We start from the raw sequence: 24,937 nt of genomic DNA on the forward strand, positions 1-24,937 counted from the left end.
ACCCGTATACTGAACATCCTCTAAATGTCAGGCACAATGCCAAATTCTGGGGTTATCAAACTTAAGAGTCTTTTAGTCCTTACCTTCGAAGATCTCGGTCTCTTGGGAAAAGCAAGCATGTTTACAAAAATGTGAGTACCTTAGTTAAGATTCATTTAGTTGCTGGTTACAAAAACCTGTGTAAACTAGCTTCAGCAAAGGTTAAACTTATTATAAAGCTTTGGGAATCTCACAATCCAAAGAAGAATGTACCTGAGCGTTAGGAACGATGCTGAACTAGGTACTGAAGGACCATTAAGAATTTTCTTCCAGTGTATGTCTGCACCCCTCTGTGCATTATCTTCTTTTCTCTCTTTGCAGACCTGTTTCTTTTACTAGTCACATTCACATGGTGGCCTACCAACTGGCCTGGCCATCAAAGAAGCCAGTCTCTCTGTGTCTGTATTCAGAGACAAGGATGTCTAACTGTGGTTTAGGTGCACTCCTGATCCAGTCACCTGTGGCCAGGGTCCCATTTTTACGGGCAGAATGGGTGTTGAGCAGAGAGTCCTATAAATGTCCATTATACTAAGAAATTAAAGGCATGCTCTGAGTTAATGAAGAGGGAACCACTTTGTCTTTTTTGTTCAAGGCACCGTGAAAGATGAGAAGATAAAATACACAGCTAACTGTAATATAGGACAGACTATGGTGTAGTGTACAATATCACAGAAATAAAACATTCTCTACAAGCACATCAGAGAAGGAGATTAATCCCAGTGAGAGGAAGGAGAAAGATTCTTGAGTTTGGTCTTAAAATGCATCTTCTAACAAGAGGAGCTGTAGGAAGCTAGGCAGGTCATTCTTAGTAAAGATAAAAGGCTGAATATTGAGGTTGGAAATGGCCATGCCCACCAGGAACAGCCAGGGGCATGTGGAGCAGACAGTGACACAATTGAGCCTGGAGGGGTGTTGTTGACTGGCTGGCAGCCCTGAATCCTGATGAAATTTCTAAACCCTCGCTCCCCAGACAGATTTTTTCTTATTCCTGAAAGCAAAGTGCCACCACTTCAGGGTCCTATGGAGAAAGAATACTGATATCAGACCAAGAGAATAAAGCAGCAGCTCAAGATTACCTTTTTTAAAAGCTCACTGCCACTCTCAGTAGATGAAAAATGTGTATCTGCAATTCATTGAAGGCAATGAGTAGTCTGTTCTTGAGTTACTGTGGCAACTGCTCAATTAAGTGAAAAAAAAAAGAAGAAACAAATGTACTCTAGCTGTTCTTGAGCTTAACGTTCTTTTTCTACAAAGAAAGAAAGATGATAGGTAATGCGTGTGGTGGGTTGTTTTCCCCAAGGCTTTCCTAAGACTCTGCACTTCTTCACTTTGCATTCCAGGCTTGTGTCCTGTCCTCCCCTCCCTGCCAAGCTGGATGCTAGGCCTGCTCTCATGCTTGGGAACATAAGCCCCAGATTTCATCTCAGAGTTTTCTGGGGTAATGTTTGCCTCCATCCAGCTTCTACCGAAGGCCACTTGGGTAGATTTCAGTTTTTAAGGTGGTGGAGTGGAGCCAGTAGGGGAAGAATAGGTAAGAGTAGTGGGTGGGGTGGGTTCTAACACTGGATTTGACCCCAGACTTATAACCTCCAACAAGAGATGTGACTTTTCTGAAGACACAAAAAATAACTCCTGCCTTGATATATTATACTATGAAACGAAGGCTGTAACACCTTTCTGCTGCTGCTGCTGCTGCTGCTGCTCATCACTTCAGTCATATCCGACTCTGTGCAACCCTGCGGACTATAGCCCACCAGGCTCCTCTGTCTATGGGATTCTCCAGGCAAGAGTAGTGCAGTGGATTGCTATGCTCTTCTCAATAACACCTTCAGTTCAGTTCAGTTCAGGTCAGTCGCTCAGTCGTGTCCGATTCTTTGTGACCCCATGAATTGCAGCACGCCAGGCCTCCCTGTCCATCACCAACTCCCAGAGTTCACTCAGACTCACATCCATAGAGTCAGTGATGCCATCCAGCCATCTCATCCTCTGTTGTCCTCTTCTCCTCCTGCCCCAATCCCTCCCAGCATCAGAGTCTTTTCCAATGAGTCAACTCTTCGCATGAGGTGGCCAAAGTACTGGAGTTTCAGCTTAGCTGTGTACAATAATTTGCTATTTACTTTTAATCATCTCATTGCCTCTTAGCCACCACCCTCTGGTGTGGGCTGTTCTCATCCCTTTAGACAGAAGGACACCTCCAAGCCATGGATCACGGAACAATCTTAATACAACAGAGCACCCATCATGTCACTGCCTAGCTTACAGCCCTCAGTGCCTCTCTGCCCTCTGCTCCTGGGACAAGACCTCTGTCCTCACCGTGGCCCCGAGGCCTCACCGTGGCCCCAAGGCCCTGCAGGATGCCTCTGTGCACAGGCTCCCATCCTCCCGACTCTGTGTCCAGCCCGGCTGGCCTCTTTCAGCTCCTCTTGGGTGGGGGCTGCTCCTCCTTCGCAATAGCTGAGGGCTCTTCTTGAGATCCCACCCTCCCCCTCTTCCCACTTGTCCAGCTTAGCACCCACTCCCTAACCCCAGTGCACAACGGAGCACCTATAATTTTCCTAGAACCCTGTCTTATATAGATCTGTATTTAATGATTTAATATTTGTATATACTGTGAAAAGACCACCACAATGTCTAATTAGCATCCATCACCACACATAGTTACAAATACTTTTTCTTCTAATGAGAACTTTTAAGATCTACTCTCTTAGTAACTTTCAAATATCCAATACAATATTATTAGCTATAGTCACCATGCTCTACATCCCTAGGGCTTACTATAACTTAAGTTTGTACCTTTTACCTGGAATTTATACCTTTGACCATTTCATATGGTAATTACTTACCCAGTTATTTTTCTAAAATAAATGCCAATGTGTCAAACCCATGATTTAATTTCCTCCATATTTATTCTTCTTCACGACCTTTAATTTTTTTATTTTAGTTCATATGCAGTAAAGACATGAAGAGACAATGATAAGGAATGATTTCAACCTTTACAATATTTCTCATTATCCTCTGACGGTTCATGCCTTTCCACTTCAGCAGCAGGAGATCATCTGAGCTCATAAGATGTGTTCAATCTGACCAGTCTGGCCCCTCTCCCAAAGCAGAGACGTTTCACAATCAATAAGCACACTGCATTGAAACCTTGCCCTTTCTCTTCAGACCTCATCCGATTCTTGAAACAGTATCCGATTCTCTAAACAGTCTCATTGTGTAAGTAGGAAAGAAATGGTGTTTCCTAGGATGGGAGGCAGAAAGCAGCAGCAGAAAAGAGGCTTACATGCTGAGGCTGGGTCAAATCTGGGCTAGAGGCCTGGCCTGAACACATGTATGGATAAGCAAGCAGGCACCAGGCTTATAAACACGGGGTATATTTATTCAGAGCAGGTGAGGGCAGGGGTGTGGAGGGAGTGCTGTCTGACTGAAACCACGGAAATGGCATTTGCAAAAGCTGTGAAACTCTCATCTGCTTCCCTGTACTCCTGCCTGGAAAGTCCCATGGACGGAGGAGCCTGGTGGGCTGCAGTCCACGGGGTCGCTAAGAGTCGGAGACGACTGAGCGACTTCACTGTCACTTTTCACTTTCCTGCATTGGAGAAGGAAATGGCAACCCTCTCCAGTGTTCTTGCCTGGAGAATCCCAGGGATGGGGAGCCTGGGGGGCTGCCATCTATGGGGTCGCACAGAGTCGGACACAACTAAGCGACTTAGTAGTAGTAGTACACACATAGTTTCTTCATTTTCTATCCTGAATATTTAATAGGGGAAAAAGTTGATGAAACTTCACGTGCCACCTTCCCCAGGTGGTGCTAGTGGTAAAGAATCCACCTGCCAATGCAGGAGACGCAAGAGATGCAGGTTCAATCCCTGGGTCAAGAGGATCCTCTGGAGAAGGAATGGCAACTCACTCCAGTATTCTTGCCTGGAGAATTCCATGGACAGAGGAGCCTGGTAGGCTATAGTCCATGGGGCTGCAGAGAGTCCGACACGACTAAGTAACTGAGCACACTCGCTTCTCATGAAGACAGACCACTGCTAACTCATATAGTGCCTTTGTGTAAATTAGAAAAATCCTGCCCCCATTCCAGACACACACATTCTTGAGGATGCACAGGTTGGTGAGTGGATTCAGGCCCCACTCAGCTCCCAGCAGAATATTTGGACAGTGCACAACTTTAGAACTGTACAAGGCAGCCATGCTTCAGAGACAGGTCACCTCCCATCTGCAGCCACAGGGAAAGGGCTGTCTTCTCTCAGCAGCAGCAGTTCAGCCCCTCATTTTGAATGCCCCAGCTTTGAAGCGTTAACTTCTCTAACACACTTGTCCTACCTGAATCTCCTTTATCTCTGCTTTGGCAGTTGTTTCTTTTTTCTGCACACCATTCTGTCTGAGGGCCTTTGAGCAGCAGTAAAGAGCAGGCTGATTCTCTTGGCTCCTACATCTGTTTGCTTTTTAGTATTGGGTTGGATGTGTGCTTTTCCAATTCAGTGTTAACAGTATCTTTTAAGTATTCCCCTAATAGTCTTTGTCAAAGCCTTTTCAGAAGATAATAAAATGTTTCTCTTTTCCTCCTGTGAAACTTTGTACTGATTTTAAAACAAAGAAGCAATGTAAAGTACAGAGTGCTCCAGGAGGCACACAGCTAGGTCACTCCAGAAACCAATCTGTCCGCACTCTTCTGCATTGTCTTGGGGAAATTGCAACAGCCGCAGTAAAGAGGGCAAAGTCCTGGCCTGAGGAATTTCCAAACAGTTTTAAAACAGGAGGTGCTATGTATCAGTGAATTACTGCTGTGAAACTGCCCAGAACTTAAAATAACATCCATTTACTATTTCTCTTGCTTCCCTTGTAGCTCAGACTGTAAAGAATCTGCCTGCAATGTGGGACACCTGGGTTTGATCCCTGGGTCAGGAAGATCCTCCTGAAGAGGGGAATGACTACCCACTCCAATATTCTTGCCTGCAGAATCCCATGGACCCGAAGCCTGGTGGGCTACAGTCCACGGGATCACAAAGAGTGGGACACCACCAAGTGACTAACACACTTTGAGACACTGGTGCTGGCTGAGCAGATCCCCTGATAAAGGTTGTACTGAGCTAGGCTCACTCACAGTGTGATGGTTTTGTGTGTTAACTTGGCTAAGCTATGCTGCTGCTGCTGCTAAGTTACTTCAGTCAAGTCCGACTGTCTGCGACCCCATAGACAACAGCCCACCAGGCTCCTCCGTCCCTGGGATTCTCCAGGCAAGAATACTGGAGTGGGTTGCCATTTCCTTCTCCAATGCAGGCATGCGTGCTAAGTCGCTTCAGTCGTGTCAGACTCTGTGTGACCCTATGGACAGCAGCCCACCAGGCTCCTCTGTCCGCAGGATTCTCTAGGCAAGAACACTGGAATGGGTTGCCATTTCCTTCTCCAGGCTAAGCTATAGCCCCCTGTTATTTAATTGAACACTGATCCAGACATTACAGGGAAGGTGTTTTGTAGATATGGTTAACATCTGAAATCAGTTGGAACTTCCCTGGAAGTCTAGTGGTTAAGACTCCATGTTTCCAATGCAGGGGGTATGGGTTCCATACCTGGTTGGGGAACTAAGATCCCACATGCCATGTAGCACAGCTGGGGGGAAAATATCTACAATCAGTTGACTTTATGTAATGAAAATCATCTTTTTAAAAATTGAGATAATTGACATATAATATGGTGTTAGTTTTAGGTATGCAACATTATAATTTGATATATCTTGCAAAATGATCACTGCAATAACTCTAGTTAACATTCATAACCACACATAGGTAACAATTTTATTTTATTTATGATGACTTTTAATATCTATTCTCTTAGTATCTGTCAAAGATAAATTCAAATGTTACTGTATATTACATCTTCAGGACTTATTTATCTTAGAACTGGAAATTTTTACTTTTGTCTTCACCCATTTTGTCCACCCTACCTTTGGCAACTACCAGTCTGTTCTCTTTATTAGTGGCTGTTTTTTTTTTTAGATTCCATATATAAGTGAGATCATACAGTATTTGTCTTTCTCTCTCTGATTTATTTCACTTAGCATATGCTGTCAAGATCCATCCATGTTGTTGCAAATGGCAGGACTTCCTTCTTCTTATAGGGAATAATATTCTATTGGAACACATACCGAATTTTCCTTATCTATTCCTCCATCAGTGGACAGTGACACTGTTTCGTTGTCTTGGCTATTGTGGATAATGCCATGATGAACATAGACGTGCAGTATCTCAAGAGAGTGATTTTATCTCCTTCATATAAAAACCCAGAAGTAGAATTTCTGGATTGTATAGTAATTCTTTTTTTTTTATTTCTTGAGGTCCCTCCATCCTGTTGTCCATAGTGGCCACACCAATTTACATTCTCACCAATAGTGAGATTAACCTTGATAATAGGGGTGAGCCTCATACACTCAATTGAAAGGCCTTAAGAGCAAAACTGAGGTTTTCTTGAGGAAAAGGAGATTCTGTGGTCTCCAGTGTCACCCCCTGCCCTAGAGTTGCCAGCCTGCCAACCTGTCCCTTAGATTTTAGAGCTGCCTAACCACCCCCCACAGTTATGTGAGCTAATTCCTGGTAGTAAATCTCTGGTGGAGATATACATAGGTGGAATTGCATCCTGCTAGTTCTGTGTCTTCACAGAACTCTAACTGGTCAGCTGCTGGGTCAGCCTGGGCCCGGCTGGTCTGGGACGGCCTCTCTGGGATGAATGGAACTCTGTTCCACGTGGTGTCCCATCCTCAGACAAGTTACCTCAGATTTATCCTCATGGTGAGGGGAAGGGGAGTGGGAGGGGGTACCAAGGGAGAATGTGGAAGCATGCCAGGTTCTCAAAGCGTAGCCCCAGAAATGGCACACCAGCATCTCTTCCTCAATCTGTTGGCTAAAGCTAGGCCAACTGGCACAGATTCAAGGCTGCAGAATAAGACTCACCTCTCAAGGAGAGGATATGCAAGGGCAAGAATGCAGGGAAGAGTGAACATGTGAGGCTACAGTTGCCACTAACCTATCACAGACTGACATGATGATACAGAAAAGGACCAACAGCAAAATTATCTTGCAACAATAAACACTACAACTGTATATAGATAATCGATAATAGATAATTAATAAGAACCTGATGTATAGAATAGGCCATATTCTGTAATGGCCTATATGGGAGAAGAATCTTTAAAAAAGAGCGGGTTTATGTATGAATATAATTGATTCACTTTGCTGTGTACCTGAAACTAGTGCAACATTGTAAATCAATGACAATCCAATAAAAAATTTTACTAAATTATTTTCAACAACCAATATGCCTTTTCCCTCTTTTGAAGGCAACAAAATTATAAACTAAAATATTCAGAGCCTTAATTTTTGTACTTGTAAATGGAGGATAGTAAAGCCACTTCATGGTATTAGCATAAGAATAATGAGATATCCGTGAAAGCATCTGCTATAGTGCCTGACAGGAGCTCAGCACATGGTACTTCTCTTTGATAGCAACACTTGAGAACTACCGCATGCTAGAAAAGAGAGGGCAAATATATTTGAGGCACAAGACTAGAAAAAATTTAAAGTGTTTTTGTAGCCTCAATATGCATAGGTAGAAACAGTGGATTAGGAAAATGAATGTATATACTAAAAAAAGAAGAGAGAAAATGAATGCATATGTAAAAAAGGAAAATCTTCTCCTTTGTAACAACAAGGATGAACCTTGGGGGCATTGTGCTAAGTGAAATAAACCAGATAGAGAAAGACACATACTCTATGACTTTATTTATATGTTGAATCAGAAAGCAAATTCATAGGTCCACAGAACAGACTGCAGTTGCCAGAGATAGGAGGTAGGATTGAAAGGTTCAAACTTCCAGTTAGAGAATAAGTAAGTGACGAGGATGTAAAGTTTAGCATGGTGACTGTAGTTAATAACACTATATTGCATACTTGAAAGTTGCTAAGTGAGTACATCCTATAAGTTATTTTCACTATGAAGCTGACAAATGCTAACTAGATTTATTATAGTATCATTTTGCAATAAATGCAAATATCAAATCATTACATTGTACACCTGAAACTACTATAATGTTCTGTCAACCGAACTTCAATTAAAAAAATATTCACAGGTAAAAATTATTTTTAATATAAAATAATTATTTAACAAAAAACTCAGTCAATATATGGTGATTCCAAAACAGTTTTTGAATTTGCAGGGAAAAAACACCATATGGATACAAACAGAATCCAGACTCCATAATTTGTCTCTGTGGTTTTGAATTTTCTTATTCTAATGGAACCTTTAGAAGCTATAGTTTCTGATTTTGGGGGGTGGGGCTGTGCAGGGCCTTCAGTGCTGCATGTGGGCTTTCTCTAGCTGCAGTGGGCGGGCTTCTCACTGCTATGGCTTCTCTTGTATAGCACAGTCTCTAGGGCATTCGAGGCTTTTTCAGTAGTTGTGGCCCATGGATGGCATGTGGAACCTTTTTCAATAAGCTGATGTGATGAGAAAATTAAATGAGATAATGCCCAATAAATGTAGTTATTGTTATAACCAATATGATAAAATGATGGAAGTATTATTTCAGGGTTTAGAATGCACTGAAATGCTTTTTTAAAAATCATCTCCAGGACTTCCCTGGCGTTCCTTTCCAGTGGTTCAGAATCCACCTTGCAATGCAGGGGACACAGGTTCAGTCCCTGGTCAGGGAGCTAAGATCCCACATGCCAAAGAGCAACAAAGCCCGTGCCCACAACTAGAGAAGCCCAGGCACCACAACAAAAGATCACACATGCCACAGCTAAGACCTGGCACAGCCAAATGAATGAATAAATAAATGTTTAAAAACATCCCCACTGCCTACCTAACTCACCTGTTAGTACTCTCACCTCCAAAACCTAACCCTGCACATTGGGGTGTTATTGTACCAGCACACTGAGCTGTCTAGACACACAGATTCTATACCTGTGATAGTCTGGAGGTTCATCTGTGAACTACTGAACTTGCTGAGCTTAGTCTGTCCTCAAAGAGCTATTTTTGTCAATGCAAAGAACTATTACCACACAGGGTAGCATTACATAAACAACTCACACCAAATTAAGTTGATAATAAGGAATATGAAGGAATCGTAATGTATAATAAAAAGCAAGAATAGCAGCAACAAAGCATCCTTCCCCAAAACCGTGAGACATGCCAAGCCTGTCCCACAGCCAAGTTCTTAGAGTACTGAACTAGAGTCCGCCAGGAGGCTGGTGCTTTCCCACCTGCCCTCCTCAGCCTGTGAGTAGCGTCTCCCTTCAAGGGTCTCACAACGGTTCCTTCAAATAGTGCTTCCTCATGCAACCATATGCAAAACTAGAGTGGATGAATGAAGTGATTTTCCCCATGCATGTCGTTCTCTCTTCTTATTAGGGGGAAAATCTGTTCTCTGAAGCCTCCCCTGCCCCCCAAGAGAAGATTGCTTTTTCACATCCTTTTGACCCAGAATTTGTCACAGGCCCATGCCCATAATGCAGAGGACGGGAAGGCAAGTATTTGGCATTTTCAGCATCCGAAAAGAGAGCAGGCTCTGCCTAAAAGAAAGAGGGCCGTTGAGTAGGGATCAAGGACTGTCTGCCAAAGGAGGCTGGGAGGAGGGCAAAAGAGGTGGCCCTGGCAGGACTCCAGTGCCTCCCATCCTACCTCCACTAAGAGGTAGCTCCATTCTTCCTCCATATAGAATCCTGCTCGAATAAATTTCCATGGATAAACAGCATTTGTAACACTTTGCTGAAAACTCAAATACCTAATATACTCAGTAAGTCAAGATTATTTATTTACTATTACATTCCCAACATCTAGGACAATTCTTAGCGTGTAGGAGAAACTTGTGTTCATTTCCTGCTGCTGCTATAGGCAGTAAAGAATCTGTCTGGAATGCCGGAGACGTGGGTTCGATTCCTTGGCAGGAAAATCCCCTGGAGAAGGAAATGGCAACCCACTCCAGTATTCTTGCCTAGAGAATCCCATGGACAGAGGAACCTGGGGAGCTACAGTTCATAGGGTCTCAAAAACAGAGTCAGACATGACTGAGCACACGTTACTATTGTAACAAACTTGGTAGATAAAAATATCACAAATTTGTCATCTTACAGTTCTGGAGGTCAGAAATCCAAAATGGGTTTACTGGGCTAAAATCAGGGTGCCACCAAGTAACACTCCTGGAAGAGCTATAAGAGTATGCTTTTCCTTACCTCTTTCTGCTTCTACACATTGCCCGCATTTCTTGGCTTGTAGGCTTCTTCCAGCAATGGCATCTCTCTGACGTCTTCTTCTGTTTCACATCCTCTCTGATTGTGACCTTCCTGTCTCTCCCTTATAAGGATCCTTGTGGTTATATTAGATGCACCCAGATAAACCAGGATGATTTCTCCATCTCAAGAGCCTTAACTTAAACATATCTGAAAGACACATTTGCTATGCAAGATAATGTATTCACAGCTTCCAAGAATTAGGCAGTGAGCATCTTTGAGGATGTGGATATCATTCTGTCTAACACAGAGCTCAATAAATATTTGTAGGATTGTTGAATGAACAGTAAAGTGTCAGCACTGGGTGCTGCTTTAGACAGCATCTAGTCTGACCTCCTACAAGGTCTAAGAATCTCTTCACTGGCAGACAATTATTCTGCATCTGCTTGAATACTTCTGATGCTGGGGGCTCTCCACTTTCCAAATCAACCCTTCCACAATTGGACAGCTGTGAATCTTAGACATTTAATCCTTTCTTCCTTACCTTACTTCTGCCCTTCTATAATTCCAGTTAAATATGTGGTGGTGGTGGTGGTTTAGTCGCCAAGTCGTGTCCAACTCTTTTTGACCACACAGACTGTAAGCCAGCCAGATTCCTCTGTCCATGGGATGTTCCTGGCAAGAATACAGCAGTGGGTTGTCATTTCCTCCTCCAGGAGATCTTACTGACCCAGGGGTTGAACCCACATCTCCTGCATTGGCAGGCAGATTCTTTACCAACTGAGGCAACTTCTGCCTTTCTTTCTGGAGAGTTCTATACATTTTATCTTTTATATGACTGTTCTTATCATATTTTGGAGAGAAAAACTGACTTACTGTATTTATCACTTAAATATCTTTACTTTGCACAGCTGCATCTCAGTCATTGGGAGTACAAAAAAGATAAAAGACAGCCCCATATCTTCAAGGGGGTTATTGTGAAAATGAATCCTAGGCATAAAATGATACAGTTAAAGTTAAATGAGGTCATTCTTGCCAAGTGCTCAGCATTGTGCCTGGCATGTAACAAGTGTTCCAAAAAATGTTACCCGCTCTTGTCACTGTTCTTACCATGCACAGATGCTTTGGGTCAAATGACTCATGTACCTGGAGTTTGCTGATAGAGCAGTGACTGGAGAGGGCTCAGGGAGGAGGGAAAATGGGAGGACAGGCAGAATATATCAATAAACACACTTAGGCAGGACTTCCCTGATGGTCCAGTGGTTAAGACTCCATTCTTCCAATGCAGGGGGCAAGGTTTCGAGGAACTAAGAGTTCACATGCCTCATAGCAGGGTCAAAGAAAAAAAAAAACGTAAGGCAAAGGGAAGGCATTTCAGGCTGGGCAAACATAGTAAGCAGGGAGTCAGAGGCCAGATTAAATGAGTCAAGTTCTAGGAAAATTAATAGACTCATTTGTCTTATATAGAGTTGCTTGGGCAAAACAGCATGAAGTTTATCCAAGTTGTAGATTGCAGCTGTAGATAGCAACTGCCCCACAGTCTCTCCACGTTCTCTCTTCCTGAGCCCTTCCTGGACTTGTAGACTCTATAGCCTAATGGTTTCAGGTCCAGGGAGTGTTTCTAATGAAAAGAACACGTCTTTCAATCTGCCTCTTTGATTTCCATCTCCAGCTGGGAGGTCACCTTCAGCTCCTCTTTGCTCTGTGCTCAGCGACCGCTGTGTCCCACTCCTCACCCAACCTTAACCCCTAAAACCTCAAGGAACTGAACACAGATGTTCAGTTGGATTATAACAAACATAAGAGAAGTTGAGGCAAGGTCAGAGCTGGACTGTGGGCGTGCGGATGGTCCCTGGAAGCTGTTGTGTCTGTGTTAGTGATAAGCATGAAATGCTTCGGATCACTGAGAAAGCAGGGGGCACATCTGTGACAAGCAGAGGACTCAGAAGGAAGAGGAACCAGGAGGAGTTAGCAAGGAGTCCTTCCAGCCTCCACTTGCTCACCCCATCCAGATCTGCCTTCTCCCAGCCTTACTTCCTTTAACAGAAAGCTGTGTACTGCTCAGTCCCTCAATCCTGTCCAACTCTTTGTGGCTTTGTGGACTGTAGCCTGCCAGGCCCCTCTGCCCATGGAATTTCCCAGGCAAGGATACTGGAGTGGGTTGCCATGCCCTCCTCCAAGGGATCTTCTTGATCCAGGGATCGAACAAGAGTCTCTTGCATTGACAGGCAGATTGTTTACCACTAGTGCTGCCTGAGAATCCCCTTTGACAGAAGGATAGTGGGACAAAGGATGATGACTCCAGGCAATATTTTTCTCCTTAGAAAATGCATAAACACACATGAAGTGAAGTGGAAGTGGAAGTGAAGTCATTCAGTCGTGTCCAACTCTTTGCAACCCCATGGACTGCAGCATGCCAGGCCTCCCTGTTATAGTATGTTTTATTCTGATAATTAGCTTGATTGTCCCTTTTGCTGAGACTGTCTCATAAGGAGTTGTAACCTCATGGCACCGAAGTACAAAGTACTCGGGAAAGACTAGTGCCACTGTAGTTCCCAATGACTGACTCTAAGCTTTGCCATCCTATTTCTTTTATACAAAGAATCAGAAGACAAAGGTTCAGTTCAGTTCAGTCGCTCAGTCACGTCCGACTCTTTGCCACCCCGTAGACTGCAGTACACCAAGCCTCCCTGTCCATCACCAACTCCCGGAGTTTACCCAAACTCATGTCCATCGAGTCAGTGATGCCATTCAACCATCTCATCCTCTGTCATCCCCTTCTCCTGCCTTCAATCTCTCCCAGCATCAGGGTCTTTTCCAATGAGTCAGTTCTTAGCATTAGGCAGCCATATTATTGGAGCTTCTGCTTCAGCATCAGTCCTTCCAGTGAATATTCAGGAGTGATTTCCTGGTTGGATCTCCTTGCAGTCCAAGGGACTCTCAAGAGTCTTCTCCAACACCACAGTTCAAAAGCATCAATTCTTCTATGCTCAGCTTTCTTTATACCCAACTCTCACAACTGTACATGACTACTGGAAAGACCATAGCCTTAACTACATGTACCTTTGTTGGCAAAGTAACATCTCTGTTTTTAATATGCTGTCTAGGTTGGTCATAGCTTTTCTTCCAAGAAGTAAGCATCTTTTAATTTTATGGCTGCAGTCACCATCTGCAGTGATTTTGGAGCCCCGCAAAATAAAGTCTGTCACTGTTTCCATTGTTTCCCCATCTATTTCCCATGAAGTGATGGGACCAGATGCCATGATCTTAGTTTTCTGAATGTTGAGTGTTAAGTCAGCTTTTAAACTCTCCTCTTTCACTTTCATCAAGAGGTCCTTTAGTTCTTCTTTGCTTTCTGCCATAAAGGTGGTGTCATCTGCGTATCTGAAGTTATTGATATTTCTCCCAACAATCTTGATTCCAGCTTGTGCTTCATCCAGCCTGGCATTTCTCATGATGTACTCTGCATGTAAGTTAAATAAGCATGGTGACAAAATACAGCCTTAACATACTCCTTTCCTAATTTGAAACCAGTCAGTTGTTCCATGTCCAGTTCTAAGTGTTGCTTCTTGACCTGCATACAGGTTTCTCAGGAGGCAGCTAAGGTGGTAAGATTTCTCAGAAGGCAGTTAAGGCAGGTAAGACAAAATGGTAAAGGCCAAATAACTCTCCTTGGTAAGACTCTCGTCAGGTGTGACTTTATGGTCAACATTCACTTTAAATGAGATGAAATCAGGATGAGAACTTGACTTCCTTCTTTGAACCACCAGCCTTGCACAGCCCTGGGGCCATGTCTGGAATGTGAAACCAAGACCAAGTGTTTCATCCATGGTCTTCCAGCAATGACTTGAGTTGGACATGTTTTTGAGCTGATGAAAACAGGAACTTATAGAAAAATGTCAGGAAAAAGCCTCTTTCTTTAAAATTTCTTGTTAGAGACACCAACATTTCAATTTATACATAAACAAAGAAAATACCATTCCTCCTCAAGAACTAGATCTGTAAACCACTGTTTAAAGTAGTTGATGTAGAGAGACTGCAATTTAGTAAGATGGGAAAAAGGCTAACCTCACATCCCCTATATTTTTTCCTCCTTGTTTACTCAATTATACAAGTACTTCCACAACAAGCAGACCTCTAATTGTGTACACTTCAGTGAAAGAGAAATGGAACTCGCTGTAAAATAGATTCTTGGGTGCAACTAAATTACATACCACTTCTCATACTTCTTTTTTTAATTGCCCATTACTTTAAATGAAAACATGCTTTAGAAAAGAACTGTAAACACTCAAAGCACTTCTCAAGGACCAGTTTCCCTTCCTCCTGCTGATACAATAAAGCTGTGTTCCATTTTCCAATATTCTCCAGCTGAAGGTCTGAGTTATTTCAAAACTGCATTCATGGTTCTCCCAGTAAAACTTGAGAGTTCCACTTCCAGATCACTTGACGAGCAGAATCCAGCTTCAGTCCCTCTTTTAGCAAATGAATCTACCTTCATGTCTATTCATGTGACATGACGAGTATTCCCTACCCTCATGTAGTGAAGTCGCTCGATACACTCTGTTCTCCTCACTTGACACACAGACAAGTCATCATGCCCATCATGCTCCTGGGCAGCAGGAGAGGGGTTAGAACATGAGCTGGGGCATCAGGAAACCCCACTGGCTGTAGCCTCCTGCACAGTCCACCTAAGCCTTCTGAGCCTGAGTTTCCTTATCTGAAAAATGGGAAATAGCAAACCTGCTTACCTCCTAGTGTCTTCTAGGGGATCAGATGAGATCACACATGTTAAAAACACCCCAATAGCCACTCAAATAGCAGTTCCAATAACCATTTTAAAAACTGTTCCTGTGAGGTGTTTTGTTGCTTTTGTTCCTTAACTGGCATGAAGAAAAAGAATCCAAAAATCTCATTTCCAGGTTCCATTTTCAGGTCCCAAGATGGGAAAATGGTACTATTTTGGTTGTTCTTTTTAAATTGTTCTTTCTTCCTGTTAAGAGTCTGGTTCTCAGTGAGATGAACCCTTCTGAGAACTCCAGCACACTTTTGTGCCTCAACCCCAGCCCTGCTTCACTGCTGTTGCTTCTTATAAGCAGAGATAGTGTCGTTTGGACAAATTTAAATAAAAAATCCTCATATGTTAGCTTTTATGATTTTCCCGGAATGTAGGTGATCTACATAGTACTAGCCAAAGTGTGAAAAGGTTAGAAAAGATGCATCCTCATATTGTGTCAGAAACTACAGAATCTCTTTGAAATCCATTTTCTTAGATTAAAAAAAAAAAAAAACTAGACTGATATCTGTGCTCAGTGACAGAGAAAGAAAATATTTTTTTCCTTACAATATTTGTGAATTTTGGAGCAAACAATTAATCTTCACTGTGCCATTTTATTGTTATGTAAAACCTCTTTCTCATAATCCCACTTGAAGCTTGAATCCCACAAAGAAAACTTTATGCCATGAAACACACACACTGTTTAAGACAAACAGGAACTAGGAAAACACTCCCCAAATGACCTACTACTTCTCTCTCCTTCCCAGGGGAGGTTTTGTTTTGGGGTCCCCAAAAGGATTTTTAAAAATCAACACTGGCGGGCTTCCCTAGTAGTTAGAAGAGTCCACCTACCAATGCAGGAGACACGGGTTCTATCGCTGATCTGGGAAGGAGTACCAAAGCCCAGGCACCACAGCTACTGAGCCTGTGCTCTGGAGCCCAGAAGCTTCACCTACCAAGCCCAGACACCGCGACTGCCGAAGCCCAGGCGCCCTAGAGGCCATGCTCTGCAACAAGAGAAGCCGTCGCAATGTGAAGCCCGCAGACCACAACTAGAGCAGCCCCACTTGCCACAGCTAGAGACAGAAAAGCCTGCACAGCAAGGAGGAACCAGAACAGCCAAATATATATATATATATTATATATATATATATATATATATAATGTATATATACATATAAAAGTATTTTCAAAAATCAACACTGTCTACTGAAGGAGGGGCAGTAGAGGACCTGATTACATGACCACCCCCACAGTAAGAGGATGCTGATGTAGAATCTAGCTTGGTATCAGGGCACTGAAGTCCGTTCTCAGCCCAAATCTGGCAGCAATGGAAGCTCAAGTATTGACACATCCCAATCCAGTGGTACCACAGTACCTCAGTTACATCATTCCTATCAGGGTTGCAGCAAGGATCCAGTGAGATCATACCAGTAGAAATGCTGCCAGAGCTGTAAAGCACTGTTTAAGTGACAGCCTCATCTTATGACATGATCTGCTTGTGACAGTGCCCTGGTCCCGTAACCACGAACAGACACCATGCTGCCATCAAAGCATGTTGAAGAACGCACGTGATGCTTTATGATTGGTGAAACATCTGTGAAGCTCTGTTGTTCTATTTTGATCTTGCCCACAAAAATTCAGTGATTCAAGGAACTGGGATGACAAAACATCCATACCTCAAGGTGGAGATGTAGGAGCACCAACCCCAAAGGAAAATATTCACACACACCAAATAGCTGCTCTTCTGGCAGAGAATACCAGGATCCATCCAGCCTTGCAGAGGTAGCTTCTTGCCCATACATCCACACAGGGCAGCAAAGTGGGATGCAGGTTGCTTTTACTCTCCTCCTGCATCTGGCATGACTGAGGAAGAGAGACAGAGACCAAAACACACATGTAGTCCAAATCCAGCCTCCTCATAAAGCCATCAGTCCTTTCCTGACGTTCACTTCAACAGAATTTCTCACCATCAATTGCCAACCTATTATCAAGTATCTAGCACAAAAAGACGTGGCAACCTGAGTTGGTTTGGGGGCCAGTGGTTTTGCTGCAGATCTTCCCACCTTCTCCAGTATTAACTGCGTCATCGCAGGCTTTGTCTTGGCCCCATACTCATGAGTCACAAATGGCACTTACATAAATCCGTACCTATATTTGTAGTGTCTCTCTTTGTCAGTTTGTTCAGTTGTGGTATCCTTCTTCCTGCCCCCAAATTCTAGCTTAATAATGTAGAGTCTTCTATGTCTCCTTGTACCTACAACACATAACCACTCATTCAGACTTACAGATGACAAAGAGTTGAGTGGATGGAGCAGCAGCAAGGTAAAAGGCTGTGACCCCCAGAGGCACCCATAGGCATCCAGGGCAGAAACAGTGGGTTGTGTTTTCTCCAAGAGCACCTCACTCTAGATGCAGCTCCAGTGGAACTGGATATGAACACCTTATCGGCCATTTCTCCTAGAGGCTTATTTAACATTTTGTTTATATAAAGTTTTTATATAACCGTATATAATTTATATAACCTTATATAATTGACTTTCTGAAATTAGTGCTTTTATGCAAAACACACCTAGCATTTGAAAAGAAAGAAGGTAAGGCTGAGAGCCTCTGGAGGCTATATGGCATCTTTTCACCAAAACCAGAAGTGGTTGCCTTTCACTACTTGTTTCTCGTGTGTGTGTGTGTGTGTGTGTGTGTGTGTGTGTGTGTGAGTTCAAGTAAATCTTTTCTACAAAAGATTCACACTGGAATCATGAAGTTTATTGAACATCACTGGAAAATAACACCCTCCAACCAAACATCCTATTCACCTGTGTCATTCACCTATTCATTTCCTGTCAATGAGTGCAAGGCAGCACATTCCTGAAAGAGAGCTTTTGGCACTTGTGTCTATGCCCCCAGAAGCCTGTTCACTATCAGTGCATTCATGGAAATGAAGCTGGGGCTCATTTGAGGCATTTGGGCAAACAGAGTAGAAGGCTGTGAATAAGTGCTATGGATATAAACAGGTCAGACTCAAGAGACCACACAGAGGTCAGATAGGCCCTTGTATAACCTGGTGAATTTTTTTTTTTTTTACTTTATTTTACTTTACAATACTGTATTGGTTTTGCCATATATTTACATGAATCCACCACGGGTGTACATGCGTTCCCAAATATGAACACCCCTCCCACCTCCCTCCCCATAACATCTCTCTGGGTCATCCCTGTGCACCAGCCCCAAGCATGCTGTATCCAGGTGCATTATTTTATGAATTCAGATTAACCCTAAACAAACTCCCAAGACATGATAGCCAGATGCAAGAAATGTCTGATAGAGTTTGGTATATAAGGTGGGTTTAAGTGTAATAATTCAATAATAATAATAATAAAAATTGAAGGAGAGGACTCAGGGTCTCCTCTTACCATTACCTGAATATATTCAATGTCTGTTTGAAAGCAATAATTAGAGTCTGATTAAACAGTCCTTTTCCAGCAAAGGCTATTGAGCATCTTTCTATGTAGCTGTATCGTAGGTAAATGTGTGAATTGCTTCAATTAGGTCCCTGTCTCAAGTGGGCTTCCCTAGATGCAGAGCTTTCCATGAAGATTTTTGTGAGTGTGATGTTAGGCGTGCTCTAGAGAGAGAGGAACAGATGCAAGAGAGGGCCGCAAGTGAGGACAGCTGGGTATTAGCTTCAGCTTGATCTCAAGGCGACCACTGGGGATCTGCTTACACCAGAGTCATCCCAGATTGAGGGAGGGCCCAGACCCCTGTGTGCTCTTAGCTGCAGGGGGATGGTGCAGTCACATGAGCATGAACTCTAGACACAGCCCAGGCTGAAAGCACAGGCTCTGTTCCTCACTATGTGACTATGTGTGCATGCTCAGTCCCTAAATATGTCCTACTCTTTTGTAACTCCATAGACTATAGCCCACCAGGCTCCTCTGTCCATGAGATGTCCCAGGCAAGAATACTGGAGTGGGTTGCCGTTTCCTTCTCCAGGGGATCTTCCTGACGCAGGGATCGAACCTGAGTCTCCTGCACTGACAGGCAGAGTCTTTACTGCTGAGCTACCTGGGAAGCCCTTGGCCAGTTGAGCAACAGGACACTCACAGATCCATGATGGTAGCTAAGCTGATGGGACTGAATCTCTAGAAGCTAGGCTATGTGGTAGGGGATGTGGTTTTCATCCCAACCCTGGCCTCACTAAGGACATGACAGCATGGTCATGAACCCCTCACGTGACCACTAACTATCAATTTCCTCATCTGTAAAATAGGGACAGGGAATGGTAGAAATGGATTAGACCATCCCTATACTTCCAAAATGAAATGATCTCAATAATAGAAGTAGGGGGAGGCTCACTGAGGAATAATGGACTTTTTTTCTATTCATGGAAAGGAGTTCATTAATGTAAATGTGTCCTTGAATAACCACTCCATTGATTCTTCTTCTCTCACCTGGAATAGCTCTAGATACACAGGCAAATCTAAGAAGACAGGCAGTAAAGTTGCCCTGAAGGCATATGTTCTAAAAAAGGATGGCAACGCTCTGTTTCCAGACAAAGTGCTTTTGTGGCAGTTTGCCTAAAGGGAGCATTAATGCAACCCAGCAACCTCATTTAACTGACTCCTGTATCGTAGCAAATTAGAGGCAAGAGGCCGGAGTAAAGCATGAGCCAAAGGTTGTCCCTGAAAAACTATACCATCTCTAGGGAGAATGGTTTGGGAAAATCTATCAGCTTATAAATATGTTTATTCTTTACACAGCCTCTTCTCTGGGAATTTATCCTACAAGTATATACATATGAAATGCCATTTATGTGAGTTTATCCTTTGTTCTACTTTTTCAAAAATAGTCCAAGATTGCAAGCAACTCAGTGGTCCATCAATAAAGAACTAGTTTGAAATAATAACAACTATGGTACCTTCCATACAGTAGAATACTGTGTAACCAAGAACATCTGTACTGGTACAGAAACTTCTCCAGAATATATTGATAAGTGAGAGCGCAAAGGGAAGAATAGCATTATCATAGATTAGCATGTGTTTTATAAACATATGTGCATATGTAATGCTTGCTTCTTTCTGTGTAATGGAGGTGATAAGATTCTATACTTATACTCAAGTGTAACCATAGATATCTGGAAGTCAACTTTTGTGTATATGGAAAGATACAAAAACAAAAACAAAAAAACCTGTGAGTGGTTACCTATAAGCAATGAGGTAGTGAGAAAATGGGGTGTATGGAGACGTAGGTAGGAGTGAGGAATCTCACCAGCACCTTTTTTAAAACAAAATTTTATTGGAGTATGGTTACTTTATATTGTGCCAGTTTCTACTGTACAGCAAGATGAACCAGCCAAACATACACATATATCCCCTCCCTTTGGACTTCCTTCCCATTCAGGTCACCAGTCATTAATCACCATTGCCATTTTACACATTTTCTTTATGGACTTTTCGCCAAACACCATGTATTTTTCTGTGAGGAGAATGGAGTAACTGCTTGATTGAAAATGAAAATGAAAATTTTAAAAGGAGGCAATCAGATCTGGTCATTCCAACTTCCTTTATTTCATGCTTTCGTTCTGGGATTAGCAAACTATGGCTGGTGATTAAACAGTGAGACCACATGGCTCCCAATGCTGAAAATGTTTACTCTCTGGTGCTTTCCAGAAAGTTTGCTAAGTCTAGCTGTAAATCATGGAGTTATTTGTGAAGCAGCTGTGACTCCACCTATCAGTGAGCTTCAAGTCCTGAAGGGTTTTGTCTTCTTTACATCAGCTTTCTGACCACAGGTAGTTATGCACAAAGGGGAAAAAAGGCATGATATTGTACCAGTTACAAAGAGCATTAACTCTGGACACAAAGAGCCCAGGTTGAAGCCCAGGCTTTGTTCCTCACTATGTGACCTTGAGCAGCTAACTTCTTGATCTAAGTATGGTTTTCATCTGTAAAAGGTGGGCAGTTATGGTACCTCTTTCACAGAGCTGTTTGGAAAGTTAAGTATATTCATGTCGGCAAGAAGTTTAACACAATGTCTATTGGTATTATCATCTAATATTTTAATTTTTTTTATAAATAGGGTGATGACCAGTTAAATGTGTTTGGAGAAGACACCATGGGAGGTGAGTTTCCTTTACTGATCAAACTAAAGTTGTCATTTTAGTAGCTCTGAGCATATCTTTTTTATTAAACACCACCAAGAGATAATAACCTACCAAGAGCATGTACTTTTTTCCCTCAGCCAGGGATCACGATTATGATTGGAATTCTGGATTTCTCCCCTCTTGGTCCATGCAAAGAACCAAAGTGATGCCTTACTAAGTGATGTATTTCCTCACCTCCCAGAGGACATGAGCCCCGAGATGCTCAGTGAAGAGAGGATGCTCAAAGAGTTCATGTTCTTTGTAACTGGTAAAAGTGTTTGAAAAACACAACACCCAATCCTCTTTGGAAGATTCTCATATATAAGAGCACAGCAAGGCTCCCACATGTTCTGCAGGAAAGAGAACTGGCTAACTTTAATTCAACATTCTTCAAATTTTCTTAGAATGCGAAAGTCCTTTTCCTGCATAATGTTGCTCCTCTGTAGTGTACCATTGGGATACAACCTAAGAATCACCCAAATTATACTACTTCATACTTTTGTCACATTAAAAGTCTTGCCAAAACATAAAAAAAAAAACTGTTATTAGCTCCACATGGAACTGAAAATAGAAAATTACATAAATTTGACTTTGTCCAAAGAAGATAAGGTTTATGATTGCTCTAGGAAAATTACCTTCTAACATTTCTACTCTGTAATAAATGTTGTTATAATTATGGTCCATGGAAATATATTTGCATTGCCTGTGAGTGCATACAAGTAAATGAATTGGCTTTCTAAACAACCCCAGCTCTAATCCTGCTGATCCATGAGCATGAGATGGTAGACAGAGTGTCATTTGATGATAATGGCAAGAGCAGTATGTGAAGATTGCAGTCACCCAATGACATCATGGTGATTCATGGGAAAAAGGCACTTAAACATGAGCCTAGTGCAAATAATCAACTCAGTCCCAACTGGAGAGGGATTGATGGATTGCTGAATAAAGTTTCCTTTTTCCCTGGTTACAGAATTAATACACATTCATGTGGAAATTTTTTAAGGTAGAAAATAAGAGCCATCTAAAACCTTATGACCTCTAAATAGTCACAGTTAACATTCTGGTTTATTTTTATTCCAGTGTATTGTCTATATACCTATTTTTACATAGTTGAGAATACATGTGTATATACAAACATTGTCTCCTATATTTTGTGCTTATCATAACATAAGCATGTTCCCATGTCATTAAAAACTTCATATAAACTTAATTTGTAATGATCACATTATCTGAATGTATCATCATTCTTTTTTAAATGGACTAATATAGAACCATACTACTAATAGTAATAATAATAACAACCAGTTTCATACATTATAAATAGATTAAAAGTTGCTCAACTCCATAAAAGTACTCTAAAAACAAGTAAACTGAAAGTCTGAAGAACTTGAGATGACTATTTGGCCTAACATGTTGATAGCATTAATCTATCTGCCTTAATGAAAGCGAAAGTGAATATCACTCAGTCGTGTCCAACTCTTTGCAACCCCATGGACTGTCCATGGAAATCTCCAGTCCAGAATACTGGAGTGGGTAGCCATTCTCTTCTCCAGGGAATCTTCCCAACTCAGGGATCGAACCCAGGTCTCCCACATTGCCTTAATAGAAGGCTCCAGATAATATAGAATTTTCTCATCACCATGGGCTATTCTGTAAAGAGAATGAAGCATCTGTATAATTCTTTTTTTAAAAAAAATAACAGCCCTTTAGTGTGAAAAACAAATGGTTCCAAAGACCCCCAAGTTCACCTTTTGCTTCTATTTCCGGCTCTTTCTCCCTTTTCTTCTTCCTCTTCTACCCTCAACTCAATTCTTCATGCACCACTCTCTCCCCCTCCCTACTGCCCCCTCTCTCTATCTCTGTCTCTCTCTGGTGAAGTTGGGCCTTTCACTCACTTAATAGTGGATTCCTGCCAAAATGTAGTGTTGTGTATATAAATAAACACCTCCTGACACCACATAACTGGAAATCTTTTAGGGCTCCACAGACTCTATAGGGTTTTGCACTTTGCCAAAAATCCCTAATCATTTCTTTGTCTTAAAGCAGGGGCTCCCAAGATTTAGTTCTCACTCCCCACCTTTGTAATTTTTGTTTCATCTCTATGCTCTATTCTATATGTATTATATAGATATAGATAGACAATACTGTATACTATAATACAGAATAGAATATTATATAATACTACACTATACATTATAAAACCAGGGTTTCAATACAGTTTTTCTTGCTGTATAACTAAAATTATTCTTATTTTAAAGGTTTCATGGAAGACTTGAAAAAGTGTAAAATTATTTTCATGATTGGTGAGTAACAGCTCTCAAATTTTCAGTTGTAACTGCTGGTAATAACAATGTGGTAAAGAAGGAAGACTATTCATTTCTCAACCGTGTTTGAAGCCTAGCGCCTTTTTTAGTCAAGACTATACCCCTGAGGATTCCATAGTTTTCCTTTCATTTATGCAGTTTTATATTGCTCTGGCTCTGTGTCTTTTCAGTGGAGACAAAGCAGGAATCTAAGGAATGGCAAACTCCTGAATTCAGTTCTATGATAATAAAATATATTATAATCCCATGGGTAAGAGGATGCCATCTGTTAAAATCTAACACTTTTCTGTTTGAACAATGATCTGTTCCTCCCTGAACTATATACATCAGTGACCACATATTCAAATATACCTTAATAACCATACCCTGCATTCCACGTAGCTAACCAAAAAAACCAATCTTGTTTGTTTTATGCTCACGTACAGTGAAACTCATTGGGAAACTCATTATGGGATAAAATTCATTTGAGCTTAACCAGCATTTTCTGAATGTTTATCAAGTTCCGAGTTATCTCCTTTAATCCTTACACAATCCTATAGGTTGGCAATCCATCCCTATTACATATCAATTACACAGACAAGAAAAGCAAGCCTCAGAAGTTTAAGGAACTTGTCCAAGGTCATAGAGCTAATTAGTGTGAGAGCCAGATTTCCAGTTTTTCTCATGGGAATAAACGGGTCTAGTTGCGCAGCATTCAAACTACATACACTAGGACAAAGTATTGTCAGAGAACCTCCAAAAACTTAGTGCTTTTCCTTCTAGTTCCTGAAGTCTACAGAAAAGTTAATACACCCACCTGTACACTTTTCAGAAAATACCTATTTATATTCAGAAATAATGAAAAGGTCCACACCTCCTCAGTGAGTGGGGGGAAAAAAAAAAACAGTTATCAGCTCCCTAGAAAAATAATCAGATATACTTAGAATCTTACACTCTGAAGTCAGGATGCTTCCTTGGAAATCTCTCAGTACATCTCCCTCATTTTCAGATGAGGAAACTGAGTCCCAGAGACTTTAAGGGATTTGATCAATGTCATTCTAACAACTGGTGGCAGAAAGGAGACCAGGGCCCGTGGCTGTAGTTCCCCATCCCAGGGCCTTCCACATCCCACCACCAGCTTATGTGGGTCGCCACCCCGACGGTCCACCACGTTTAATCATCCGCCAGCTGCTTACTGAGTATTGGACCTGTGCCGGACAGTGAGCAGGGCTCACAGAGCTTCCATCTGAGAGGGAAAAGAGAATGAATCAAATTATTATCACAAACCTTGAAAAGCATCAGGAAGGAAACAAAGAGCTGAAACAGCGAACAAGTTGGGTGGAGTGTTTGGGGTAAAAAAATGGGTAATCAGGAAAGGCCCTATGGAAGTGACGTTTAAGCAGGCAACTAAAGGAAGCGGCGGGTGACTGAAAAGATTAGTAGGAGGTGA

The 24,937-nt window shown here is 42.1% G+C and overlaps 1 protein-coding gene across 2 annotated transcripts in view; it reads left to right on the plus strand.

Moving 5' to 3' along the window:
• The window catches only part of AK5 (adenylate kinase 5), a 266,202-nt gene that overhangs the window by 175,110 nt on the left and 66,155 nt on the right, over positions 1-24,937 (plus strand). For both annotated transcript variants that reach the window (XM_005678230.3, XM_013962714.2), the window contains exons 9-10: positions 21,121-21,163; positions 23,443-23,487. In XM_005678230.3, the coding sequence (XP_005678287.1) occupies positions 21,121-21,163; positions 23,443-23,487 (88 nt within the window). The remainder of the gene's footprint in view (positions 1-21,120; positions 21,164-23,442; positions 23,488-24,937) is intronic.

Source organism: Capra hircus, chromosome 3, assembly GCF_001704415.2.
Source record: "Capra hircus breed San Clemente chromosome 3, ASM170441v1, whole genome shotgun sequence".
In the NCBI taxonomy this organism is placed as follows: Eukaryota; Metazoa; Chordata; class Mammalia; order Artiodactyla; family Bovidae; genus Capra; species Capra hircus.